At 38.2% G+C, this 21780-nt stretch overlaps 1 protein-coding gene across 2 annotated transcripts in view; it reads right to left on the bottom strand.

Moving 5' to 3' along the window:
• The window catches only part of STK32B (serine/threonine kinase 32B), a 182154-nt gene that overhangs the window by 149587 nt on the left and 10787 nt on the right, over positions 1-21780 (bottom strand). Inside the window, exon 2 of one of the 2 annotated variants that reach the window (XM_086464114.1) lies at positions 2267-2322. In XM_086464114.1, the coding sequence (XP_086320240.1) occupies positions 2267-2322 (56 nt within the window). Of the gene's footprint in view, positions 1-2266; positions 2323-21780 lie in introns of those variants that run through there. The other variant, XM_086464115.1, reaches the window with a different exon arrangement.

Raw genomic sequence — 21780 nt, 5'->3', positions numbered from 1 at the left:
CAGGGAACTGCTTTCTGAAGCAAGCTGGATGGGACAGAACATTGCTGCTGAAGCAGTCAGCCCTGATGGAAGAGGTAAGGTGCTGAGGATCACCTTGAGATCTGTGCACAAGAGCGAGCTGAGCTGCACAGAGTCTCTGGCATATCAGATACCTCCTGCAGCAATATCCTGCAGAGGCCTAAGGTTGCTGTAGCAACCACAGTAATTTAAGAAATAGTGAGAGAGAGAGAGAGAGAGAGAGTGTTCAAATAGCAATAAAATAAAAAAAGTAGAGCATGCCTTAAAACATCCTACTGCTCTCAGAAAACAAAAAAGGCCACAAAGCAGCCACAAAAGAAGAAGGCAGTTTGAGGAAGGCGTGATACCAAACACAGTGTTACATGTTGCAGGATGCTAGAGCACAATAGACCCCAAACAGTAAACAGCGAGTCAATAGAGATTAGAGGTCTTGCATCATTTGTTGATGTTTTCTGCTGCCAGATACTTCCAGAAGGACAGTAACAGGAAAAGTTGCCAGCAATGAGGCTTCTAAATGAAAGATAAAAGGCAAGGCTGACTCACAGAGAAAGACACTTGAAACGGTGACTGATTTACCATGTTGTGCATTTGGCTATGATATAATAGGTCATTTTAAACTGGGTTTCTTTCCTTCCTTTTCTGTGGAAGGAAAAACAAGATGATTGGTTAGAAGCTTGCATTCATTTGGGAAAAATAAGCCTGTTACGCCGAGGACTCTTCCATTGCATTTGACAGCAGCAAAATAAGGAATTAAGTTTAGAGGGGACTTATGCATGAGTCCTTTCTTAAATTAAACGTCTTCTCTCAGGGCTCTGAAGCTCTATTGTCACCCATACATATCCCCAAATCAGGTTCACAACAACACTGGAGCCATATGAAACTGTAAGAAAATTAGAAGTTTCTAGAAATATCATAGAAACATTCACCAGTTTCCTGAATGCCATGGAGAAGAGTGGACCAAACATCAACCAACAAGCCTTCAAAAAGCACATAGGGTTCTTTTATTTTTCTGCATGATGCAGAATAGTGAAGGCCCCTTTGAAAAGGCAGAGACAGTAGAGGGGTGAATGTGGAAGCTTTGAAGAAAGAGGGTGTAGGTGATCTTTGAGATGGCCAGCATGAGTTGGATATATCTTTCTTATGCTGGACCTAACTTTGCACTCCTGAACCTCTGTTTAGTTCAACATGATATTCAGTGTATTGTCATAATAAACAACCACAGATCTCCAGCTGCCCCGATTTTTAAGGGGTTCTTGAATACCATTTTGCACTAGCAGCATATTCTCCTATTGATCTCAAAGTGTGTTTCTCTTGGAAACTACTGAACTGAATAAGGGCCATGCCATGAGGGACCATGCCATGAAATACCATGCCATTCTGTGAGAAGTATTTCAGGCCTCTGTAAAATGAAAGTCATTTTTCTGCACAGAAGGCCAAGAGACAGCAAAATCCTGTGTGAGTGCTTGATGCATAACTACAGAAGTAGCTTACCAGTACTCAGCTGGCATATACTCAAGAATCATTTAAATGGAGATCTAGATAGCTGTTGCTTGATCAGTTACATTTCACCTTCAAATGTATTCCTGCGAGTAACTGTTTCTAATATTTTTATAATATGGTTTTCTCTGACTGCATGGCCTTGTATTTACCCATATTAAAATTTAAAATCTTGTTATGGTCTTCATTATAGGAAAGGAAGGTAATCTGCTCATGTAAACAAACCATTAGTCTTCTCTCTTTCAGCAAAAACCTGTTGAATCAAACATTTACTCAATGATCATAATTACAGCGTATGTCATTTTGCACAGTCAGAAGTGTATTGAATCTATGTAAAGTAACTTTAAAATACTGCAATTATTTTAAAGACATGAATAAGTCCAGAGATCTAAGAACAATATCACTCTGGTGGACTGTCTAAAAAAGCAGTCTTCTCTTTCTTTTTTTTTTTTTTTTTTTTTTTTTGTGGTTTTTTCCCTATGTTTTGGGGGCTGATTTCTAAATTCTGCTAATCCTCATTGAGGAGACTTAATTATTATAATCATTTTTACTGAATTACTTTTAGTGAATGTATTGTAATAGAAATAATTTAATGAATAGCCAGAGCCAGTTCATAACGATCAGTCTTTAAGAAGGAAAATGCTGAAAAACCTGTGTTTCTTTATCCTAGTCTAATCAAAACACACCAGAAATACACACAGGAATTCTCTATTCGATTTTTAACTGATAAGATTAATTGATTGATTCTTACCTTTCCAAAACTCCCTTTCCCAATAGCCCGCAATATTTGAAAGTGGTCAAAGTTAACTGCAAAATAGAGAAGAAAAGGAAAGTAGTTTGCAGAGTGTTAAGTCAGAATCAGAAATCAAGTAAGAAAAGAAATGACAGTGCTTCCAACTAATGTCATTTTACCATGTGGTATTTACTTTTTCTCTTAAATTCCAAACATATTTAATACCTAGCAAAGAGGAGGTTTGCTTTAAAATACGCTCCATTATTTTTGTTTACTAGCTCATCTTGGCCCAACGTATCAGTGCCCAGTATCTCCAAAAAACAAACATACCTCTGTCCTAACCAAGTAGCAAGACGGTAAGTTAGCATGACACACTAGCCATTAGCAAAAACTGCTCAACATTTTACAGAAAGATTGAGATCTGTTAAAAGGATATTGAATAATTCAAGTAAGTAATATCATCTGCTTACACACACAGTAATATAAGGACAGTTTTGGGGTTTTTTTACAGCAAGCACTCTGCAGGATAATTCCCATATTCTATTACAGTGATAGAAGCTGCTCCCATGATAAGGTAGCAGGATCAGCCCCTCCGAACTTTGCCACCTGAATACAACATACAATGCTAATATTGTAAGACTATTTCATAGATGTAGCCTAAGTTTGCTTGGGGAGATTTCATTTTAGCTTGGCAGTAGAACGGATTTACTCCTGCTTCATGAAAATCTGACAGCACAGTCTGCCCTAGGCACTGAAGTGGTTTGCTGTGAAGGCAAGTGAGAGATTTCATTTCTCAGAAATGCAATTTTTTTTGGTGTTGCATGAGACTGAACACAGCATGACCTTCAAATCTCTGGTTCATTGGTAGATCTGGTGGTTTTAAAAAAATCCAACAACATCCTGAACAAAATTGATACAGAGCCACTGAAACACAAACATGACAATGGGTGATACAGTTTTTGCTGTCACTTGTCAGAAAAGAATCACACTTAACAGCAAAATTCAGTGAACCGGAGCTGACAAAGTTTAATGCAATTTAACAGGATTTTCTTAAATTAAAACTTTCTTGTGTTCCTGGCTTTGGTCATGTACCTCCATCTATGTGCCCATTATTGGCCTATCAGGAATCAGCAAAATTATGGAGACAGACTGTCATTGTAAAAATATGGTAACAGGAACAAATACAACAAAAATGTGACTCATGATGAAGAAGAAAATCCTATAAAAGTAATAATACTTTAAATATCTGTCAAAAAAGTTGTATCAGTTCAAGCTAAGCACTGTGTAGTGTGGTGAGTTGATGCTGGCTGGATGTCAGGTGCCCACTCTCCCTCACCTCAGCTGGACATGGGAGAGAAAATATAACAAGAGGGACATGGGTCAAGATAAGGACAGTTTAATAAAGCAAAAACAAAGGCTGCCTGTTGAAGCAAAAGAAAACAGAAGATTTTAGTCTCTACTTCCCTTTAGCAGGCAACGTCCAGACACTTCCTGGGAAACAGGGCTTCGGTACGCCTAGCTGTTGCTCCAGATGACAAACAAATGCCCCCCTTCCTCCTCTTTTCCCCTAGCTTATACTGCTGAGCAGACATCACATGATATGGAATATCCCTTTGCCCAGTTTGGGTCAGCTGTCCCGGCTATATCCCCTCACAAGTTCTTGCCCACCCCCAGCCTACATGGGGAAATGTTGGAGACAGCCTTGGTGCTGTGTGAGCCATATCAGCAGCAGTCAAAACACTGGTGTGTTATCAACACCTTTCTAGACACCACTACACAGCACAGAACGATGAGGGCTCCATCTCAGACAGACCCACTAGAAGTAAGAAGTAGCAAATTTGATATATATCAAGACACTGAAAAGGGCTAAGATCTTATTTTCCTTGTTGCAGTAGTATCTCATTTACAGTATCCATGCCACTTATATTTAAACATTAGTTTATTTATGCTTGCTTACATTGTCTTCAAGGAAACATGATTGCTCCTTTCATTAGTGCAGCTATAGCAACCACCTCCCTGGTAATTGCTGGAGACCAAATCAAACCCAGAGCTGATAAAGCTGAAAGCAGCAGACTCTAGTCTGTAGCAAACAAAGATGGCAATTCTGAATACAGCTGTTTTAGGACTTGGATACTAAAATGAAAATGCGTGACCTTGGAATTGGAAATTGGAAAAGAAATTTTGTGCTGAATCACATAAGAGTTAACCGGATGTCTGAGAAACAAGATTATCCATCAGCTATCTGCAGCTGGGGTCTCTGCCCACAGATTTTACCAGTGGGGCACTGTTTTCTAGTTCCTGCTGGTCAATACTGTTGTGATGGACAAGATGGAGAGTTTAGTAAAACCACCTTTCACACAAACTTATGTCAACTTAAATCTTGTTCTCACAAGTCATCCCTCCCAAGAGCATGCCTCTGAACAGAATATTTAAGACCTTAATGACTGGGATCTTTAAGTTGATCCTTAAGTAAGAATTCAACAGAGCATTGAAAATGTTCAAAACAATGTGTTAATCTCATTCATTTCTTTGATAGGGAAAATTCAGCAATTTTTCCCTCTGGCATGCTGGTGTTGTCTGTGTCACTCCCCTGCTTTCAAACCTTCTGAAGTTTCCTGTTTATTTTACCATTTTTTAAGAGTCACATTCCTTAAAGAAAACCTAGTTTGAGTTTGTTCTTGTGGTGATTTGGCTCTGGCCAGATGTCAGGTGCCCACCAAAGCCACGCTATTACTCTCACCCCCTCATCTGGACAGGGGAGAGAAAATATAACAACAGGCACGTGGGTCCGATAAAGACAGTTTAATGAAGCAAATATCTGCGCATGGAAGCAAAAGCAAAACAAAAGATCTTATTCTCTACTTCCCATCAGCAGGCGATGTCCAGCCACTTTCTGGGAAGTAGGGCTCCGGTATGCGTAGCCGTTGCTCTGGATGACAAAAGCGAAACAAATGTCCCCCCCTTCTTCCTGAGACTGAACAGCTTATATTGCTGAGCAAGCATCATGCGGTATGGAATATCCCTTTGGTCTTTTGGGTCAGCTGTCCTGGCTATATCCCCTCAAAGTTTTTACCCACCCCCAGCCTACTGGGGAAATGTTGGGGAAACAGCCTTGGTGCTGTGTGAGCCCTACTCAGCAGTAGTCAAAACACTGGTGTGTTATCTAGCTACCACTGCACAGCACGATGGGGGCTGCATCTCAGGCAGACCCATTACAGTTCTTTACCTTGCAGTCATTCAGCTGAGGCCAGTTCTCAAAAACAACTGGAAAACTGTTGAAAAGGTCTGTAATTATCTAAATTTCAGTCAAGCCACGTTTCAGTAAGACTTAACTATATTATTGTCCTGAAGCCTGTCTGGTTTTGAAATGCATCAGTTTGATGAATTATTTTGTTTTTGTAAAACTAAGATCAAGCATTTATTTTTAGCTATGAGAAGGACATTTTTTAGCGTCCGTACAATTTCTATTCTGTTTCTCTGTACTTCCTTCTTCAATGGTGCTTATTTCTCTGAATGACTAGAACAACTTTTTTATAATTGAATTTAATGTTAAATTGGAGTTCCATAAGAAAAATTATTAAATGAGGTATTAGACCACAGATTTTAAGATAGATTATTAGTAAGTCAAATAGGTGGTTAAAAAACACAGCCATAACGGTTGACCAAATTTTCTAAATTTTTATGTTTAACAAATAGAAAGTGGGGTGTTACACATTCAGATCTTCGTTAAGAAAAAAAGAGTATTTTCTTTCTACAGTTCACTCTCCCATAAACTTTTTCTTAAATCAAAGTAGAACAATGCCAGCACATTTTATGCAAGAAAAAACAAAGATACGTTTTAGTGACTGTGGAAGTATGTAAACACAACTGAGCCTACATTTGAAATGAGCTAGGCTTGCAGTCACTGTGATGTTCTGGAAAGGGTTAATTCAGTGACATGAGACAACTTGGTCTCTTCTGATCATTCAAACATACTCACAACATTGTAGATTCAAAAAATGGGGAAGTTCCTACCTTGGGATGTTAGTAAGGATAATGAAAGGGATACATCTGCAGTTGAGACCAATACCAAATTCAGCTGAGTAAAACGAAGATGCTTTAAGCAACAGTCCCATCAACAACAGATCAGCCATGCAGAAGTCATGTTAGCATCACAGACCTGATAAACAGTGAACAGTCAAACTAAGTTCACTGCCTCCTTATTACTGCAGTAGTCATTGTCCTCAGATATTTTCCTCAGGTGTTTTTAATCTCACACTCTCCAAATTTTTGGCTTATTTTGTTCATCACACTTTTTTTTCTATGTTCTGTATGTGGTTTTTTTCCCTTTTGGTGAAAATTCGACACCACAGGGTCACCACTTATTCTGACAAGAATTCCAGCTCACTATGACCTCTGGCATTTCCAATTTTTAAAATATCATCAAGATCAGATGCTGCCATTTCATCTGTGCAATAAGAATATCACAAGTATTGTATTCTTGTCCTCTAAAACATGACATGTCTAACTCTTGTGGAGCCTGGTGTTGTAGCTAATGACATTTTTTGAGCTCAAAGCCCCGCTGAGATAATGGTGTGGCTAACAGAAGGACACTTTCTTCAGTAACAATAATATGACTATTACTCTTTTGAAAATAGCTTTCTTGGTATCCTTTACTCAAGAGGAAAAGAAAAATATTTTCCAACTCTTTGTGCATTTCTTTCATTTTACTGCCACACCAAACTCTGGATACCTTAGACATCAGCTCTGAATTTGAGTCTTAGAATACAAACATTTTTCATAAATCAAAATTAGTTTATATTGTCTTCAGCTAGTTTTTCATGAAGGCAAATTCACAGAATGAAACTGTGAGCATTAACAACAGTACGAGTGAGTTTCCTTTCAGTTTCACTGATTTTCATGAAGTTGGAAAAATCAAGAAGTAATATAATCTCCCACCTTCATCCCTAAAAAAGTCACCATTAATTCAAAACTGAGAAGGATTATGGAATAAAACAGTTATTTGGCTAATCAAAGGAGAAAATAGATCATATTATCATATATCACATATGCATAATGTATTAGTGACCAATGCCTGCTAATTTCAGTGATAAGCTACATATATATATAAATTATTTTTTTCTTTCAGTTTAGTCACACTCAAATAAATCCTAAATTAATTCCATTGCACAGCTTCAAGTCTTTATTAATAACTTTAAGTGCAACTATACCTTACTTCGATGATTTTCATGCTTTTGAATTAGCCCCATGTAGAGCATTTTCCAGTAGTTTGATCTTGAACTAATAAAAGCTTGAAGGATGGTAATGGGATTCAGAAACCGAATGAAAGGTTGCCAGGAAAAGTAAAAAATATGGTCCTAGCCATTACAGATGCTTGATCAAATAGATTAGAATACTCAAAAACTCAGGAATATCTAGAAGGATGGTGCAGCAGTTTGTGACCAACTTGTACACAGGAGTGCCTCTGATGCCACAGTCTTCTCATGTGACCTTAGGCAAGTACTTCAATATCTTCTGCCCCTGTCTGTAGAAGCACAAATCATTATACCTCTAAGCAGCTGTAACGTTAGGCATAGAAAGTAGTTTAAAGCTCAGATGCACAAGTAACCATGAGAGTAGTGACAGACAGTTCAAGTAATAGAGCTTTATAAACGCACTATAAATGTTGAAAGACATTTTCAAAGTGTGAAAAGTGTACACCACTGTGGAAGTGGAAGTACAGAAATCAGTAGGTGATTGACTCAAACCCCACACATCAAGTTGCTGCAGAGATGAAAACAGAATGTGACTCCCACTTTAGACCACATCATTTCTCAGGCATGAGAGCTGATGGAGTAGACATCTGATATAAAACTTTCTAGCAAAAGATAAAATAAACATTTCTTGCTCCACTGTTCCCCGAGGATAAAGTATACTTTGGGGAAAATATGCACATCACAAACTACTGGGTTTTCACAACGCTACTGCAAAAAGATTGGGTAGTCTTAGTGGAAAGGCCTATTATTCTTTTTATAATCGGCATTATATACTAATGATATATGTTGAACAATGAAGTCTTCTGCTTGAACATGAGGAGGGACTTCTTTACTCTGAGGGTGGCAGAGCACTGGAACAGGCTGCCCAGGGAGGTTGTGGAGTCTCCTTCCCTGGAGATATTCAAAACCCATCTGGACACATTCCTGTGTGACCTGCTGTAGGCAAACCTGCTTTGGCAGGGGAGTTGGACTAGATGATCTCCAGAGGTCCCTTCCCACTCCTACCAGTTTGTGATTCTGTGAGTGGTTGTCGTGGTTTAACCCCAGCCGGCAACTAAGCCCCACGCAGCTGCTCGCTCACTCCCTCCAGTGGGAAGGGGGAGAGAGTCAGAAGGGTAAAAGTGAGAAAACTCATGGGTTGAGATAAAGAGAGTTTAATAGGTAAAACAAAAGCCGTGCACACAAGCAAATCGAAAAAAGGAATTCGTTCACCACTTCCCATCAGCAGGAAGGTGTTCATCCATCTCCAGGAAAGCAGGGCTCCATCACATCTAACAGTTGCTTGGGAAGACAAACATCATCATTCAGAATGTCCTCCTCCCTTCCTTCTTCTTCCCCTAGCTTTATATGCTGAACATGACATCATATGGTATGGAATACCCCTGTGGTCAGCTGGGGTCACCTGTCCCAGCTCTGTCCCCTCCCAGCTTCTGGTGTACTTCCAGCCTCCTCGCTGGTGGGGTGGTGTGAGAAGCAGAAAAGGCCTTGACTCTGTGTCAGCACTGCTCAGCAGTAGCTAAAACATCCCCATGTTACCAACGCTGTTTTCAGCACAAGTCCAAACACAGCGCCATGCTAGCTGCTATGAAGAAAAATAACTCTATCCCAGCCAAAACCAGCACAGTGGTGCAGTGATTTGAACAAAAAAAGAACTTAGATCGATGCATATCTTTACATGTTTGATTTATGACATCACAAAAGAACAGAATAACAGAAAATTTCTACCCTTTTTTTTGTAGTTTTGCTAATCTGTAATATTCTCATGTTACCCATCACTTGTTCAAGTGTAAATTGCATTCAGCTCAAGAGGCAATATGTATATTGGGTGGATTCTACATAGAGCTGACGTCTGTTGTCCTTATGGCAGCTGAGGAATATTTATAGTGTGTATATGTGATTAGTCTAAATATACTCAATAACCATTACCTGAAAGAACTTTGTATCCCACATGGTCAAAGCACAGGCATACACATGCTTTACATCATAAAAAAGAAATGAGGGGCCTTTCAATTCAAGAATAATTGGAAGAATTTGCTAAGCTAAATCCAGATATTCTTCTTCTCTAGTTGAGTCCCATTGGTTTATTTGGATTGTCTGGCAGTAACCAGAACCAGCATATGACTGCTAAGGCATTAGGAGGAGTACACATATTTGTAACACAACGAACATTTCAAGCCATTTAGCTTCATTCTCACTGATCTCAACAGAAAACAGAAACAAGGAGATGTGATCTGGCCATCAGCCAAGAAAATAGATTTTTATTTAAGTCTGAGCACTGTTGTAGATGTTGCAGGTCTCTTTCAGGATGTTTTACTGCTTCCTGCTTCTGTGTGTATCAGAAAAAGAGGGTAATAACTAAATCAAATTTTCCTTCTAGATTTGGCCTGTATGGTTTGACCTGAGACTCATCAGACGGCACTGCTATTAGGATTTCAAACTAGTTCTGCAGTGTTCTTTATATGTCTGTCTGCTTTTCAAATTCTCCAGCCTTTTCCAGAGAGCACCACAAGGCTGTGCTAACAGAAACTCAGTAGGTCTTAGCAGCCATCAAAGCTTGTTAAAATTGTCACTATACTTCCACACAAAGACACATAAGATGAGTAACCAAGTAGATAACATCATATATATTCAATACTCACGATGGAGTCACCAGCTTGAATGGACATAGACAGGACAAATACGAACAGTACTTAAAAATTAGATTAAGGGACGTAAAATGGTTAGGCTAGTCATGAGGAGTCACATTCCATCATGCTCTACTCATGGCAAGTGCACTAGTGAAGCAAGATAGTTTAAATTAACTATGAAAAGAATTTTTGTTGACAGAATGATAAAGCCAGGCACATCTTTGAGGTGAATAAAGAGTACGGAATCTGCATAGCTTCATTAGGTTTCTGAGTGGAAAGGTATATTCCTATACAGTAATTGATTGGGAGCACCTACTAACTAGAAACAATTACATAACTGAAGGACAAGAAAAAAGCAGTTTCAGAGCTGGTTTTATCTCATTAATGGTGAAGCATGGTGTTTTCTACCATATTTATGGTCTCTGCATTTAAAATGCATTACAATGTCTCAATTCTTCAGGTTTAATGGATGTTTCAGTGTCAATATAAACTGCTTGTAATTAGTATGTTAATAATTTTTTAATAATTTTCTGGACTTTATTTACAATTAGAAAGAATTTAAGATCTTTGTATGTCAAAAAAATTTTATTTAAAATTCAGTTAATTTTGGTTTGAAATTTAAAATGCATTTTGGTCTGATCATGTTTGCAGACTGAATGTATGGAAAATGCAGTTCCTTTCTCTTGAGAAGTTCTGATACTTGAATATCAGTTTACACTCAAAAAAAAAAAAAGATATGGTTCTTAATGGAACAAAATGATTATGATTATTGATTTGAAAATGTAATTTTCCTACTTTATCAATTGAACTGAAGTATTTCATTTTGAAGTGATATTATTTTTTTTTCCATTTTAAAATATCACAATCAATTCACAACAATAATCAGATTCCACCCTGCTGTAACTCCAGAAGTTCAGAATAATGTCCATCTTACAAAAGGAAATATATACTTCAGTTTCCTCAAAGTGAGGCATTTCTATACTATCAAAACACTTTCATTTCAGACTTCTTGATTGATCCAAAGTAGTTTCTTTCACAGTAGTTCAGTACTATACTGTGCTTCCTTGTGATGATGACTATGTCCATCTATGAGATGAGGTCGTCATATGGACTATTATCTCCCATTATGTAGGTGTACCCATAGCACTTGCATGATGAACACTTGGTTCACTCAGAGATGGTGGTGTGTTGGATTATGGCAGATGTACACAGGTGCAATTTTGGATCTACAGAAAACAATAGGAGTACCTGATTCCAATATCTTTGAAGAAGTATCATATCACAGATAGGTAGTCTAGCTTTGAACTTACCCAAAATAAAATCAGTTTGAAATGGTAAACTTGAATTTCACTGAAACTTTCAAAACCAGCCTTGTTTTCCCAGTATAAGCCTTAATTTTTGTAAAGGAAAATAACAGCATTTTGATTTGGCAAAAAGTTTAATTATCCGTTAAAAAGTTATTCAGAGGAAAAGTTTGTTCTACAAACACCCAAAATATTGACAGATTCCTTGTTATCTCCCATCTATGTCACCTTTCAAACATGATAAAGTGGAAGCCTCTAGGTTGCAGAAATAGAGAGAAAACCTCAGTACTATGGTGTTGGAAAAGTATAATTTTATAACTCTCATTTCTCTATTCTATCGATAAACTGATGATACCATAGATAAAAGAGTGAGCTAAACAGCATCTGCTGTGATGCATTACAGGAATTCTTATTTCCTTATGTTAATCCTCCTACAAGGTAGTCTGCCCAGGGAGGTGGTGGGGTCACCATCCCTAGAGGTGTTTAAGAGATGGGTAGATGTTGTACTTAGGGACATGGTTTAGTGGTGTTGATAGAGCTGGGACAAAGGTTGGACTCGATGATTTTGAAGGTCTTTTCCAATCGAAGCTGTTCTATGATTCTATGATTCACATACAATTCTGCTACAGGTCAAATTCACAGAATATTTAGTTTTGCTCATCAAAAGCAATGCCAACATCATGGGGTTCTACACTATATTCAGTGAAATTCATCTAACATTGTATTGTTGAAAGTGTGGGGTTTTTCCTAAATGGATGGGGAGTCTTCTGAATGAATTATTTAAAATAAATACTGGAAAGAACTACAGCAGTCTACCATTTTCCAAAATCCTATAAAAACAGACTAGAAGAATTTGATGAATCAGCTAATGATTTACACTGTTAGAGAAATAGGCATGTGTTGCCATAACCAGAAATTAACTAACATCCCAAAGAAAACAAACGCTTGAAAACAACGAAGCTCCTAAAGAAAAAGATGCTAGGACTGATTCTCAAAACTTTGCTTCCCTTTTAATTCTGTGAAAACATAATTCCTTTTCTAATGCTATTTTGTAAAAGCTCTAAAAGAAATGAAGATGCAATTTTGCATTTACAAGGAAACTGCAAATCTTTGATAAACAAGAATCTGTTCGAACCAAGATTAAACTAAAATTTCTCTCCAGAGCTGTTCACACCTCTAAGGCAAAACAAAATCATATTGCCATTAAATACATCTAATCTGAAAAATATATCAAGCAGCTACCTGAAACCTGTAAAACAAAGTTTGCTCCTTGGGCAAATAGAACAAGCTGCAATCATTACAGCTTTTCCATGAAAGAAGTTTAAACTGAAACTACTGAGTGTCATCATACAATCTCAAGACCTCTTTAAGAAATTTGAGATACATCACTAAAACAAAACTAAGAAAAGTCATCCTGATGCTTTGAGGGATGTCTGTGTCATATTCTGTGAGCCACTGGGAAGGATTTACAGGTAGTATAGACTTGTCAACAAGCCATTGAAGCCTATTCAAAAGGTCCTACAGCTGTAAACTGATTTTGATCTAGGAACACTGTCATTCGTTTTTGCCAAAAGTGTACTGAAATGTTGCCCAGTGGTAGCCTTAGTAAGGGCTTCACCAGAGGCTCCAAGGACTACAGGGTTTGTTGTGATTGTTATCCCAGGGGAAAACTGGTTGGCTGTTGCTTTGCTCCTCAAGATTTTTAACACTGATTTGATGAAATTAACTATTCCCTTCTGAAGGACTGAGCACAAATACGTGTTTACTGGCATCGGTTAATTGTACTGATCTGAAGAGCTCTTGTGGCTGCATATATCTTCCACAGTCCTTGGGAGCATTAGATTAAAAAATAAAATCAGTTTTCTTGGCTTTAAGCCTCTTTAAAACTAGTCCAAAGTTTAACCATAAAAATTCATAATTGGAGGGTTCAGTGCGCTGCTTTTGTGGTTTTCAGGCAGGTTACTCTGTTTGAGAGGCATACACAGATATTCTGAGGTGGCAGGAAAAAATAGAGTAGTTGAATAGCAAGTTTTTGCCTGCTATGGTTTACTTGAGCAAATGTTGGTGGAGATGAGAGGAAAAAAATTAGTCTTTTAAATAAATAATGTCAATCTGAAGGTTATACAGCAATACGAAAGTTCTTTTGATTAAGAATTTTGTTTCACCTCCAATGAAAGCAAACAGAAAATTATCTAGATTTAGGGTCTTTCTCATCATTTTGCTTTGTGCCTGCTTTCCATTTTACTTCTTTTCCACTGGAGAAAGACATGAAAGAATTACAAAATCAAAAGGCCTTTACTGATCTCGGCTAAAATGAAAAATTTCTCAGTATTGATTCATGACAATTTTTGCTTTTCTATTATTGTTGTCTATCTGTGTCCCTGTCGAGTGTGTGTGCATTTCTGATTGTTTTTTGGCAAAGCTAAGCAGAAAATACATGAACATGAAGGAACATGAAATGTGTGTTGTCATTGGAAAAAGTCAGCTGGACAATCTAGTAGGGATCAAGCCCAAGTTGATAGCATGTCCTCATGGGCAGTGCAGTATAAAACAGGAAAGAATGACTGTTCAACATCACTGTTGATGGTTTGAGCTGCAAAAATCAGCACAAAGGATGATATAATTCACTTGTCTTTTGTGGGGTTAATGCAAGGTCTTCAGAAATCCTGATGATGACTAATGGTAGAGGCAATAACCAAGGTGAACATTCCTTGACAGGTATTTAAGCTTTAGAATAGCAGTGGCTGAGACAGTTTAAAAGAAAAAAAAAAAAAAAAGACAAAATACACTAGTGGCAAGCATGAATGGAGGCTAATACTGCAAAAAGGCAATTCAATTTATAATACTTCCTGCCCCAGGATATCACCTAAACCAAAAGGCATCAACAAATTCAGAAAGGGGTAGAACTGTAACATAGTGCAGACTCAAAGTGGAGACAACACTCAGACTGTGACTAAGAAGAGAGCTCTGCTCAGAGTCAACCCCTTGCAGGTGAACCACAGGCATGACATTCGTCTAATGCTACTTCCATGCCCATGAAGGTGGAGGGGCATTGATCTGATCAGTCTGAGAACAGTAACGTGATACCATAGACTGAGAGCAAGAACTTGAGTGCTGATGATCAGCCATCAGCCTAGATGGTCTTGACTATGTGGGTGTGTTTAGTCTAATCCTTCAGCAGCATTATTTTGAAGCAATACTTCTCAACATCTCATTGGTCTTCTGTTATGATAACTGGTTAATCATCTATACATTAAGGTGAAATAATCGCACTTCAAATACAGGAGTTTTCACCTTTAGGTTTAACAGAAAAGTGAAAGGAATTTGAACTTTGCACTGCTAATTCTACTATTTTTCAACAAGCAGCAAATAGCCACAGATTGTTGTGAAAAGCCTGTAATGACTTGATTAGGGATTTTATGTATTGGTGTATAACTCAGTGCTATGAAAAATATAATCAGAAGTTAGATGTTCCTCAGGATGGACTGGAATGTTGTAAAAATTCTCACTTTTGCTACATAGCCATCATTGAAGTCCATCAATGGCAAGAGCCTGAGTAACCACACAACCACACAAGCCTAAAGGCCAGAAAAGATGTGGTGGTTGTTGGAAACAGTTACACGTTAGTGTTGTAAAGATGTTCACTTCTTGTGCACAGGATTCATTGTGACTGACCACATGCAAGTACATGATTCTCCAGTTAGTCTGGCACTGAATATACATGACTGAAATACTGAAATTATTAGGTTATTATTAGGTTTGGTGCATTGGATAGTAATGCAACTGACTTAAGTCCATAGCCCTGACCTCATTGCCACATGAAAATGATTAGGATTTAGTTAGGCAGTGTCAAATCTTCAGGATAACCATAGGTTAGCTTACCGCAACAGAAGGTCTTTGCAACTGATTTAGCTGCATCTATGAACTGTTAGCATATAGCATTCAGGTAACCTATTTTCTACTAGAAAGGTTTCTTTTGCACAGACTAACTTATTTTAGTGGAAAGTAATTGGAATTTCTGATATCATCTTAATCACTCATCCATGTATCCTATTATAAAGCAGTAATTTATAAAATTTTCCTATTATAAACTCACAAGTAGGTGCATTTTTTTCTTTTTTTAAGATAATTGAAATTTTTAATTAAAGATCCCTTTTTGTTGCTATGAAAACACTTTTGTTTTACAACAGGACAGAGTGTTGGTTCAGAAAAGCTATTAACTTAGTAGCAACACCAGAAACATCAAAAGTTGTCAAGGAACAATTGCATTGATGTCCTTATCACAGACAGTGAATAGCAGGGAAGCCTTTGTGAGTCTCCATGCCGTTCATAGCTCTTTCGAAGGGTAAACTTGACATTGAAACTAAGGAGAAAAGTTTCAGGACCTGCTTAAAGGTCTTTAAGACATTTCATAAGTCATAAAACATTGCTCCCTTTGTTGAGAAAAGAGAGTTTCTAATTGACCATGTTGCTTACTTACGAATAAGCTGACAAAATAATCTTTGAAATCTATTGCAAGGTGAAACAGGTTGACAGGTATGTCCAACAGAAAGGATACTCCTTGAGAAATTGTATTGCTAAAATACAGAAAGTCTAAATTCCTCTTTAACTGTGATAGACTTCCTTGTGAGATCAGGAAAAACATAATAGGCTATGAAGCATCTTTTTCAGCTAGAAAGCAGGAAATTCACCTCCCTCAGAGTTACTGTGAGAATAACCTCATTAATACCTGAACTGGAAGGCTCTCTGAGGGAAGTTGTTATGGGAATAAAATGTCAAGTTTCAGTGGGCCAGACTGTTTTCTCCTACAATAAAATCCACCAGAGTGATCCCCAGGTGAAGGAAAATTCTTTAAATGAAGTTACCAGCAAAATCCTCAGTGAGGCATCAGTCAACCTTATCCGTGTAGAGGCCTCTATAATGCCAAACATGCCAGGGGGAAGCTAAGACACATCTTTGCTTTAGGGTCCTTTGGGCAGTGGCTCCAAGAGCACTGTTCTTGCAGAGCAGGATTTCAGAAAATTAGTCTTGATATAATGTTAATGAGAGGTTAGGGAGTCACGTGAATAGGATTTTACCCAAACACCTAGACAAGGTATGAGCTGTTCTCTTTTTCTTCTAAATTCAGATCCCAGGAGATAAGGAGTCTATCTCCAAAATTGGATCTGGAAGAATTATCTCTTCTGGTTTTAACCATGACTATGAATGAAATACTGGGAGCAAACAAGAACACTAAGTGTCAGAGAGATTTACATTTCAATTGGGATTGCTTCCCATTTAGTGTTTTTAAACGTAACCAACCCCATGGGCTTCAAATGAATGATGCCGATTCTAACTTGCAGCAGAAGTGTGCCTGAAGTGCAGAGCCGCAGGCTTGTTTTTCATTTGTCACTGTAAGATTAAAGCTCATCAGTTCGATAGCAGTGATGTTCCCCCAGGAAAAACCTTTCAAAAGAAGCAAGCAAACCCATGGGCTATAAGCGTGCTGTCCAGGTCTAGTTTATCTTTTGGATTTGAAAATAGTATTGAAATCGCAAGATTTTCAAAACCATTTGAAGATCATTTCTGAAGTTGTCCAGGCATTTGTGTCTCGTGGCTCTTCATCACCAAAAAAGTCTCAAATATCAAGGTGAAAAACAACCTGTATCTCTCAGAGCTCTGAGGGCACTAACTGGCCTTGCTGGCCATGACCATCTTGCCCTGCCCCAACACACCGCCGAAGGGCTCAGGAGCATCACTGCAGCTCAGGCCTGGATCAGTCCACAATGAAATGAGAAAGAGACACTAAGTGCAGCTCAGCAATGCCATGGCAGGTCCCCACAAGGCTCCTCACGGCTCTTGTTAGCTGAGTCCTTACTTCAGCTAGACTGCAGGTACGCCTGTGCTTGGCCATGCACCTCAACTGCCCTCTGGACTCTTGGGTGACCCCACTTATACCCTTGACCTGCTCTGCTCGCCTGGCTTGGGGCAGGGCAGCTGCACCCTGTCCATTCCTGCTAAAAAGTGTCATATCCAGAGCTACAGCCTGGGCCACGTTTTTACAGCAGTGGGATCCAGCTGCAGGTAGTAAGGTTGCACAGCAGGAGCTGAGGGTAGAATGGGGACTGGAAACAGAAAAAGCTGCTTCTCATTATGGAAAAAGGCAGTGTTTTATTAAACTACCAGCTCATATAGTGAGAACATTTAAGTGCCAGTGCTCCAGTACAGAATAGTTAAAGAAAATTTCAAGTATTCCATTACTGCCTGGCCTCAAAGAAGCGCCTCAGAGTCCAGCCGAAGCTAGATGCCTCTCATACTAGCCAGATTTGTGCTGACTGTTTAAGTAACAGAAACTATTGACTTTTAAGAGGGCTGACCTCCTCCATTGTTAACTCCATCAGTTAGCCCACTCATAGTTATATATCCTCTGCAATTAAATAACTTTCACTATGTACCTTAGCACTCAAGTTGCATCTTACTTATAGGTGTCCTAAATTTTTAAAACTAAGTTATACTTCTAAAAAAAAATAAAATCCATTTTAGGGATGGATCTTCAAATCCAAACCTCAGGTTCCAGAGAGGCTGACCTGAACTTAACTTTACACGTCTGACTTTTTCAGATATCTGGAGGCAAAAATGGGCTGCTTTTTAATTCTAGCTAGGATTCTTACTATTTCACTGTGTGAATCATTTCATTTCACAAGAGTTGCTTCACTTTGTCTGCCATTTCGAAGTAAACGTAAGTCTCCCAAAGTTTTTTTTACCTACATGTTCAAGATCAAACTTTTGTTTACTTACATGTTCAAGACCAAACTTTTGTTGGTACAACATGATCAATTTTTCCCAACTCCAGTTGAATAATATCCTGAGTTATTAGTTAACATTAAAACATCTTTCTATTTTAGTGCTTCACTTCTTGTGACTGTTTTCCCCCAGGACATATAGAAAGGGTAGGAAAAAACCCTGATACTAACAGCTATATTTAATTTGTAAAGAACTTGCAGAATTTCAGTGCAACACAAATGTCTTCATCTCAAGGTTTACAGACAAATATTTAATGACGGAATTGGTAGGTTTGGTGCTGAGACTGAAAAAGATTGGTTGAGTGCTGTACATACAATGGCCATCTAACTGCAAAAGTTTCTTTACTTGGAGCTGATGACTTATTCTCTCATCATTGCACTACTCACCTCTGGGAAATCCTTCCAGTGATGAAGTAAAGATAGTTTCAGCTTGATAAAAGTATGCTTATTTACACACCCCAAGCAATTACACTAGAGCTCATAGGACCATGCGTTGCTGAAAACAGTAAATACAAATAAGGAAATCGGGGCCTTTATCTTATCTATCCATTGCTAAGATTAGTAGTGAAACATGAAAGATTTAAAGCAAAGCAAACATAGACACACTCACAAAACAAACCAAATCCACCTCATCTCCATTCCTAGGCTTTCACATCAGCTGGCACAAAGGCAACTGAGGGGAGGAGGAGGACTTCAAACCAGCTGCAGTTCCCAGGTTATGGCTGGGGGTCAGCATTAGCAGCAGCAGGACAGTAGACTCTCTAAGCCACAACTTAATTTATAAAGATTTACCTTACATCACCACACAACAGGAATAAATAAAAAGATTCATTTGATGTTAGAGGGTGGGTAGTTGACAGATATTAATGGAAAGAATATAACTTCTAATTTTAACAACAGAAGTTATTAGGTGCAAAGCACCAACAAATAGCAAACTGCAGAGGATAAAATTGCTTAGCGTAGCAGAAGGTTTGTTAGCCCTAACGCCTTAAACATTCGGTGGTATCAAGTATGCTTATACCAACTCTGTACAATCTCAGAAATAATCTCAAATAAGTTTAATTATAGATGTTAGAAGAAAATAATGAATATTGGTGACTCAGTTCTAGAGTTCCCGACCACACACACTGGGTTTGTTTTGAAGGGAGTTAAGTACGTATAAAAATATCTATGTATAAATAGAGAGAAAGAGAGAACTATTCTCTAAAAATATATGTGTATCTGTACTATATTTTCTTAACTAGGATAAAATGGTGAAATGGTAACTTGGTAGATCAGAGCTTCCTCTGGCCATTTACCAGAAGAGTATTAAACAGCCTTTGCTTGTTCATAGCAAAAAAAAAAGTTTATTTCCCACCACCAGGTCTATCCTCTTTTTTTTTCCAGCAGCTTCAGATCACTGAAGACTAGGAGAAACATATTGCATATGACAGTAGTCTGCAGCCTTTCCCAGCTGATCTGCTGGGCTGTATTTTCCTTCTCCAAATTAGAATGAAGGACTGCAGGAGGTTCTTTACAACATCCAGGATACCCTGTCATTAGAAACATCAGGATGTCATTGATCGACATATGTCTATGTATCAAAAGATGTATATGATCTACCTAGCAGAGGAACATTAGGGAGCTGAGACCCAAGCCTGTAGTTACTCATTAGGATTTGTAAGCCCAGGGTATCATTCAAAATTCTCTGAATCTCACTAGAAACAGTGAGAAAACCGAATGCCACAAAGCAGCTTTTCTTTGTAAGGGACAGTAACTACACTGAAAGGGTCACTTTCTATTGATGCAGTTGAAATCCATGCCTGTGCTCCCTCCAACCTGTGAGACAGACTGATGGCTCCTGGCTTAGAAGATCTGAAGTCAGGACAGAACTCAGCATAAGTGCTTGAAACTGCTGAAAACATGGCATTTCTTCACTGCCACCTATTACTTATTTTTTTCTAAACAGCATACATAACCTCTCCTCACACTCAGGAAAGCCTTCTGAAAAGCCATTCAGAGAGAAGATGCTGTCCTAGCAACAGCTAGAATTTGCCTAGCCTCCAGACAAGTTCCACTTGCACATCCTGCCTCCCACAGCCAACATTTACAACTGCCCAGTCAGCTATTCTCTAGCTGCTCTCTTCTCCCATTCATCAGTAGAGAGCTCCCTAACTCCAAAAGAGCAAGGATTGCCCTGCTGAAAGTTTGGATCAACAGGAATAGTTCTCTACCCTATGACTCTTTTCCAGCAAAATCTCACAGCACTTCATGGTGACATTTTCGTTTAACAAATAATCAATAGATCCTGCAAGAAAGTCTTTCAACACTGGGATTTTTGAGGAGAATTTCACACTAAAAATGTGTTTCTCGTTCTAAGTTTTTTTAACCTGTTATTATTATTTGCACCATAAAACAATCTAGTTTAATGTTTTGGCTTAAAAAATTAAGCAAAAGACCTCAAAGACATGTCACTGGGCTGCAAAAGAGTTGGAAATAATGGCATAATCGGCATACTGTTGCTGAAAAATCACATGCCGAGGCTGGGAAGAGAAGAATCTCATGAAGGTGCAGAAGATTTCCGGCCAATCTGTTCCTCCCATTATATCCAAACCAATCTCAGCAAAAGCTAACTTTGTTTTACAGCAATGCCCTGCACATAAGATTGTGCAGCTATCCCTGTAGTCTTCACATGCTAAAACAGTCAAATGTGAAGCTGGACTTAAAATAATGACTTTTTCCTCCTTCTCAGAAAGAATCTTTTGATTAGCTTTTGTTCTTTGACTTCAAGCTCAGTGTAGCAGATCACAGTGCCTAAGATGTGGTATTGCCCCAATAGAGTTTTCAGGCTTTACACTTGGACAAAGATTTACCTAAACCTAACCCCAAAATGCATAAAAACAATCTTCATAACATAATGTGAAAACAATCCAGGGGGAAGTGGAGGGTAGTTTCAGAAAGGTGTGAAGGACACTCAGGAGGATAATGGTGATTTTGTGATTATATTGCATCTCTGTTTTAACAGGGTGGCTAAGAACAGTTTTCATCACTCAGCAAGGGAGGCAGAACAGTATCAAAAAGGAAATTATAATTACTGGAAGGATTAACTCAGTTTGCATTTTTAAATCTTAAATAAGGAACAGCAAGTGTTCCCTTATCCCTGCAAAAACAAGCAAAAGAAGGAAAATATTTTTTGTCTATTACAGTATAATGCCTTATAGTATATTTATCTTAGTACAACAGTCTTTCTTACACAGAGCACTGTTAGCAGTGCAATGACAAAGCCAGTGCTCTATTTCATTCACTATCAAAGCTAAATATGGCAGGGCAGAAAAGTACTTCAGCTGTAGAACTTACCTAAAAGTTTCCAAACTTCGAAGAACTGGAATTAAATTAATTTAAAAAAAAAAAAAAAAAAAAGAGACAAAATGAAAGAGAAAGTGGAAATAAACTGAAAAGCAAGAAAATGTTACCAGATGGAAGCAGAAGGCTAAAAAGCACAGATTTAATTCATGTTTCAATTTGAGCCAGAGAAACAAACTGTAGAGTACATTTGATTAATATATCCAAAAGAAACGTTTTCAA

The sequence above is a fragment of the Leptosomus discolor genome, chromosome 4 (genome assembly GCF_034619465.1).
Source record: "Leptosomus discolor isolate bLepDis1 chromosome 4, bLepDis1.hap2, whole genome shotgun sequence".
NCBI lineage: Eukaryota > Metazoa > Chordata > Aves > Leptosomiformes > Leptosomidae > Leptosomus > Leptosomus discolor.
Note: the sequence above shows the minus strand (reverse complement) of the source record. Positions and strands in the feature narration are given on the sequence as shown.